Source organism: Emys orbicularis, chromosome 13, assembly GCF_028017835.1.
Source record: "Emys orbicularis isolate rEmyOrb1 chromosome 13, rEmyOrb1.hap1, whole genome shotgun sequence".
NCBI lineage: Eukaryota > Metazoa > Chordata > Testudines > Emydidae > Emys > Emys orbicularis.
Genome location: NC_088695.1, coordinates 47,868,685 through 47,875,698, shown reverse-complemented (window position 1 = coordinate 47,875,698; position 7,014 = coordinate 47,868,685). Strand labels below are relative to the sequence as shown.

At 61.2% G+C, this 7,014-nt stretch overlaps 1 protein-coding gene across 1 annotated transcript; it reads right to left on the bottom strand.

Annotated features, from left to right (window-relative positions):
• Positions 1-603: 603 nt before the first annotated feature.
• Positions 604-6,390, bottom strand: GPRC5C (G protein-coupled receptor class C group 5 member C). Its single transcript, XM_065416066.1, has 4 exons — positions 5,376-6,390; positions 2,546-2,640; positions 1,648-1,794; positions 604-636 (listed from the first exon to the last, which is right to left on the bottom strand). Exons 1-4 carry the CDS (start codon positions 6,388-6,390, stop codon positions 604-606), a joined length of 1,290 nt encoding a protein of 429 aa, XP_065272138.1.
• Between the last annotated feature and the right edge of the window lie 624 nt (positions 6,391-7,014).

Genomic DNA, 7,014 nt, shown 5'->3' with positions numbered 1-7,014 from the left:
CCGGTCTCCCACGTGAAGCTACTGCCTTCGAAGCCTGCAGCCGGGTGGTTCTCCTGCATCCGGACACCGAGTGGCAGATTGTCCTGGGGCTTCAGGAGGGGACGGGGAGCGAATCGACGGAGCCAGCGGGGAGAGTGGGCCCTGCAGCAAAGCGAACGTGGCTCATGCAGCCAAGAGGCGATTCCCACGGGGACGAGGCGCCAGGCAGCACATGCTCACCGCTGCCAGGAGGGTGAACGCTGCCAAGAGGGACTGTTCCCACGTTCAGGACCCAACCTCAGCAGCCCCTGGAGTATCCCAGCTCATAGGCAGCCTGTGCTGTCCAGCGTCCCCAGCAGGAGGATCAATAGCACAGTGGGGTTGAGGGCCAAGCCAGTGTTTAGCAGAGTCTCTGGATTCCCTCTGGGGACGGCTGGGTGGGGAAGGAGCTGGATTCTCTCTCCTCTCCTGGGCTTAGACCCAGCCTGGCTGGAGGCTCTAGGATCAGTTCCCGTCGTTGGCCTTGGCTTGACTGTCCACGGGTGGGGAAGGAGACAGGTTCCCTCTTTGGAGGAAGGGGATCGCCGGTGATTTCTAGAGCATCAGGAGCCAGGGCGGGGATCTCTACCACCTGCTCTTGCTGTACGGAGAGGGAGCCTAAAGCAGAGAGACGGAGATCAGGACTCCACAGCTGAGAGGCACAGCCGTAGCTTAGACCTGGAATTCCCCTAGACATGGCCAAGTTGGAGTCAGCAGGGGTTTGCCCAACAGCCTCTCACTTTGTCACACGCCCAAGTCTGGGCCTTGGTTGAAATAAACAAACCGATTGTTCTGAGAATCTAGAAATGAGCCAGTTCCTGGCCGGGACAGGTCAGATCCCATCAGAAAGGCAGCGGTAAGAACCCCACGATGCCAAGGAGAATGGTGCGTTCTAGTCGCACGCAGGCGAGGGCTTTGCGGGGTTTCATCTGAAGGGTGGATTTATTGGAGAGGGGAGAGGCCTGGACACACAAACCTTCGGCTCACTGCATTCAGAGAGCGGGGAACAGCCCACTTCCACCGTCTCTGAATTCTAACGCAAGAGGGGCAGAGATGGGCTAGGGTTAGAGCCAGGGCCTGGGAGCCAGGACTCCTGGGTTCTATTCCAGCTCTGCTACTACTTGCAGTGAGGAGGTGGGCAAGGCCTGTTGCCTCAGTTTCTGCATCGGAGACACCAGTCCTGACCCCCCGCGCAAGGGAACCGGGAAATCTCATCCCCAGCTGTGGAAGGAGGGTTTTTATTCCCAGACCTGCCACTGAGGTCCTAGACCCTTCGAATGAAGCACGATCGATCTCCAATCCCTGCAGATCCCCAGGCCAGCTGGGAAGGCTGGAGTTAACAAGAGGATGCAAGGACGACGGGTCCTAGTAGCAATACAATCCCTTGGACTTACACGCAGGAGGCATTTCCACCAGGAGGTCTCCAAACACCTTCACAAAGGGGGGTGTCTGTCTAATCCCTATTTAACAGGTAGGGAAACTGAGGCACAGAGCACGACGGCCCCACAGGGAGACAGTGGCAGTAGAATCAGAGCCCCCTCCCTCTCCCCCCCCCCCAGATTCCCAGCTCCCCCTGCTGTAACCACTTGTCATGCTGCCTCAGTGGCACAGCTCCACATTATCACAGACCTGGACGCCCTTGCCATCCTTCTGGGCTGCTGCGTGCCAGCTCTGTGCCGCGTAGGCATCCTCTGCGCGCAGGGTGGAGTTGGCACTGCTGGTCATCTGGCTGTTGGCGCTGGCCCGGGGGAGAATGACGTTGTAGTTGCCTTCGGACTGGAAACAGAACAAGTGAGGACAGGGCTGAGAAGAGACATGGCTGGCACTTCGGAGTGGCTTACCTACCCCCCAGCTTCCCCAAGGGTCTCCTGGCTTGCCACCCAGCCCCACCCCTGCACCCAGCCCTGTCCCTGCAGGGAGGGGCTCTCCAGGCACCAACAGGGGCCATTCAAATCAGCTCTCACAGTCTAGGTAGAAAGTGCACGGCCTGTCCACTCACCTCCCTCATCTGCAATGGGGCCAGGGATGCCCAGATAGAGAGCACCCGGTGCAACCCACCCCCAGCCCAACCATGCCAGGCTGCGCCCGGCTGCACCCTAATGTGACTGGAATCTGGAGCAGCTCACGGCAGGGTGCTGGGGACGAGCCCCTTGCTCAGCTCACTCCCGTAACACAACCGAGATCAGGGCCTACCGTGCCAGGCGTTGCAGTCACCGCGTGGGAGACGATCCCTGCCCAGACAGCTTCACAGGCTGAACAGGCCAGACAGGCAGAGGGCGGGAGGGGAAACCGAGGCCCAGAGGGAGGAGCGACTTGCCCAAGGCAGCTCAGCAGGCTAGCAGCAGAGCCGGGGATGGGACATACACCCCCCCGACGCCCTGCCTCGCTCGGCCACAGCCTCGTGTCCTGGCCGGAGAGCGGGGCCTGTGCTGGGACATTATCCCGTCCTGCACCCAGGGGATACCCAGGCAAGCGATCGCCGGCCGGCTGACGTGGGGAGAACACACACACTCCCGGTCTGACTTACGGGCCCTTTGTGCATCAGAGCCATCTCCGTGGGCTGGAACACGCTCGTCACCAGCTGCCCGTTGTACCCGCTATAAGGTGACACCGGTTTCTTGGCTGCAAAGAGAAAAAGCACCGGGCACGCTCAGAGGTGGAGTCAGATTTATTGGGGCTCTGGGCACAAAGAACATTTGGGCCCCCTGCATGCCGGGGGCAGAGGTGCCGGGCCAGGGGCCCTGCCCACCCACTTTAACATGGGCACAGTCACCTCGGGCAGGCGCGGAGCAGCGGCGGCAGGGGAGCTGATCCAGCCTCTTCCCAGGGGGGCAGGGACACGGGTCAGGAACTGTTCTCAGGCTCCCCCATCCAGGGCTCCCCATGGCAGCTTTTACCACTGCCCAGCTCCAGCTTGTGGCCTGGCCAGGGGGTGGGGTCCCAGGGAAGAGGAGGAGCAGGGGACGGGGTCACAGTTCGGGCACCAGTGCTGCCCCCCCCACTTCTACAAGGTTCTGGCACTCCTGGGACCCCCAAAGTGGCCGGGGCTCCTGGGCACAGGACCCATGGGCCCGTGCGTTAATCAGCCACTGGCTACGCTGAAAGGGAGTAGAGAGACTTCTCTCCGGAGGGCAGGGACCTCCTGGCTGGACACCGGCATCAATCGCTGCGGTCTGACACAAGCCCACTGAAATCAATGTGCTGTTTTTCACGCTGCCTTAACAACCGGGCAGCCTTCCAGCGCGGGCAGGTGGCATCACTCAGGAGGCGACATACAGACTGTTGAGTCATAGAATCACACAGACCTGGGGCTGGAAGGGCCCTTGAGAAATCACCCAGTCCAGCCCCCCGCGGCAGGCAAACCTAGACCACCCCAGCCCAGTGCCCCAGCTGGCTTAGGCCTGCTCCACGCACTGGGAGAGCCACGTCAGCTAGAGTTACACCAGTACAACCCCACGTGGGGCCGCAGTTACGCGGCGCTCCAGGGGCCTTATACTGGGATCTTTTAGGGTTATACGATGGGACTGCCTGCGACAGCAGGAACTGGACTCAGGGACCCGTCTACTCCCATGGTCCTATCTTATTCCCCAGCGGGTACTGGTACCAGCACCTGTGTCCCGGTCTGACTACGTCCCCTCCCTAGATCGGTGTCATTAATGGGGTACAACGTGCGTGCGCAGACCAGCCCTACAGAGCAGAAGGCGGCTGTGAAGCAAGGAGCTGTTTATGGCACAGCACGAACAAGCAGGTTCTAATGAGCTAACTCACAAGAGGGCCTCCCGCCAGGGGCGAGCAGCTGGGGGCTGGAGGCAAGGCTTGTTTGGCCCCAGTCCCAGCAGCAATTAAGTCACATGCAGTCTTAGCCAATCAGCCCCAGTCCATGTTATTTACATGCGAGCAATGGTTTGTTATCGTAGGGTCACCTGGGAGCTCTGGCCTGCGCACACGGGCTGGTTATGGGGGGGCTGCGCACGCGTGGCAAACACAAGCGTGGTAGTGTAGGGTGGCTCGTGAGCCCTCGGTTACACATGCTGCTTTGTTCTTGTCCAGCTTCTCGATGGAGCTGTGGCACCGCACAGGTTTGTTCTTGCAGGGTCTCCTGGACATTGCTGGGCTTAGCAGGGGGAGGCCAGAAGAAATAGCAGCTACACTTTCTCTTAGCGGAGGAAAAGCCCGTGAAGAACGCCGTGCTCTTGGCAACAGGCACAAGGGAGAAAACAGTTGGGCTCCCAGCTGTAAATGTCCCAGGCCAGCACGCAGCCTGTGTGTGCTTCCGGAACGACAACAATTGAAGTCATTATTTCAAACCGGTCCAGGTTGGTAGTGAGCAGATATCTGGCTGTTCCCTCACCAGATCCAAGCGCGCAGGTGGTCTCTGTCCAGGTCCTGCTGAATGGACTGTGTCACAACAAACCTTCCCACCAGGGCAGGCTGCCTGGCTGACAACTCCCTCCCAGGAGCCACGTGCTCCACAAAGAGGTGTTTGTATTGCTGTAGCACCTGGGGGCCCCCCGTCAGCATCAGAGCTCCGCGGCGCTAGGCGCTGCACGCACACAGGGACCTGCCCCAGACAGCTCACCGCCTAACACACCAAGACACTACCTGAGTGGAAGAGGCAATGGGGGTGAGGCGGCCGGAGGGGAGCAGGGAGAGAGACAGGCAGCTGCCACGGGTGCAGCCTGGAGCTGCTGAGTCACACAATTAGAGGACATAAACAAACAAGTTTGATCTCAGCCAACCCCCCCAGGCACTGGCCCCGCCACCCTCAGCGGGGGTAACATCAGACACGTGGGTATAATGCCAGACATAACCCTCCCCGTGCACCGGGGCCCATGGCCTCCAGTTCCCTGCCAAAGCCACGGCTCACAGCCCGCTCTGTCCACGTGATGGGCCAGCTCTGTCAGCAGTAGCAGCCCTACCACCACCGCTCCCTGGCCCCATCCCAAATATTTGGCTGAATGGAGATTGGGAATGGAAGCCGCCCTGTGTCACAAAGGGCTCAATCCTGCACGGCGCCGAGCTCCCCCGAGAGGTGCTATGCAGCCAGCTCCCATGGAAGTCAGGCGGGCGGAGGCTGCTCAGGGCCGTGCAGGGCTGGGCTCAGGGAACAGCTCACAGGCCGGTCCCCTGATCCGAGGCTCGGCTCCCGTAGGACGGTGCTGTCGGGCAGCTCACGGAACGCACGTCCATGTGCATGAGCGCGTGTGCACACGAAGGACGGACCCCGAGTCAGCTGGAATTTGCCACGACAGTGGAACCACCACCACCGCACCCCCAGCGGTACAATCACTCAGAGCCACGGCTGCCTCTCCGCCCCCAGTGCCCGCGGCCCCCTTGGCCAGAGCTCTCCTGCCTACCTGAGGCGGGTTCATCCATGGAGAAGGCCTTGTTCTCCACAAACATGCTCTGGGACTTCTGCTCCTTCAAGATGGTCTCGTAGCCCACGCCCCTGGTCGGGTACATGTCGTCCTCGTAGGCCTGCTCTGGGCCTGGCCGCGTCACGTGGGAGACCTCAGGGATGATGTAGAAGAAGACGAAGACGCAGGCATTGGCCACCAGAACAATGGCCAGGGTGGGGTCGTCCCAGGCCGGGCCTCCCCTCTGCTGGTTCCCGTAGAGGTACATGATGATCCAGACCACCCAGATGATCATAGACAGGGAGGTGGTGAGGAGGATGAAGATGACGTGCTTTCTCCAGTGCTTGTAGCGGCCGCACAGGGCTGGCCAGGCAGTGGCGAAGGCGGCCAACAGGAGGAACATGACGAAGATGAGCGCCATGACGAAGTCCTCGTTGGCCACGGTGCAGGGGTCCTGGGAGGGGCCGTTGCTCCTCACCAGGGTGATAAGCAGCCACTCGGCGTTGATGATCACCTCCACCAGGGCCAGCAGCAGGGCCACGCCGAAGGTCACCCAGCCCTGCAGCCCATGGTTCCTCCTGGCCAGGAAGTTAAGGGTGAGGGCATGGGCCACCAGGCAGGAGAAGCAGATCCCGAAGAGGACCCCGAAGAGGAAGCGCCGTGAGGCGCAGGTGGAGAAGTCTCGCTTGACGATGAAGTCGAAGGTCAGGCCGAAGAGGCCGGATGTGCCCAGGAGGAAGAACGCCTGAGTCCCCACCAGGCTCTTTTTCCTGGGGTCCTGTGCGAAGGGCAGGCTGGCCACCAGGATGATGGTGAGCACGAAGCTGGTCACTGCCCCGAAGCTGGCCACCGCCTCTAGCACGATGCCCCAGGCCACCGACAGGTCGCAGAGGTTGTAGTACAGCGAGGCCAGGTCCGTGCCGCATCCAGACGGAGGGGCCTCCTGAGCTTGGCACACGGGGGCGAGGCTCAGCGGGAGCCACACGGACATCAGCAGGATCCAGGGCGCGGCCATCCTGGGCTGTCACGAAGGCACCGGGCGGGGTTCCCAAGGAGCCTGTAAAAATTGGACAGATGGAGAAACGAGGTTGGTAACCTGAGAAAACAATTCATCAGCCCTGGAGATCGGGACCCCCCCAGGGGCGTGGGCCTGGGAGCCAGGCTGGAATCTCTCCAGCTGCTGATGCCTGTCCCGGGCTGCTGCTCAGGCTTGCACCACGGCCTGCTGCAAGTTTCCCAGGCTCTCGGGGGGTCGTCTCCCTCTACCTGCCAGCAGCACCTGGCTCTTCCAGTCACCGAGCCCCGGCCTCCCTCACCTGCACGCAGTGCTTTCTCTAGCGTGTCCTGCAGGCCCAGGCCAAGAACCACCCGACTGCACCTTCGCCTCAAACTGCCTCGGCCCTTCCTGCTCTTCTCTGCCACTCGCTCTGTTTTTGGCAGACTCTGTATCCCCGGGATTCACACACTCCCCCACCTTGATCCCCGCCTCCCCCGTCACATTCCCAGCTCCACTCCACCCCGTCCCTGCAATGTCACCGCTGTACTCTTCAAAATCAAGAGCCGTGACTTTAATACAATTGGCTCCTTTGCCGCCCTGCCCCTCCCGTCCCACTGGAAGTTACAGATAGCTGGGATGCTA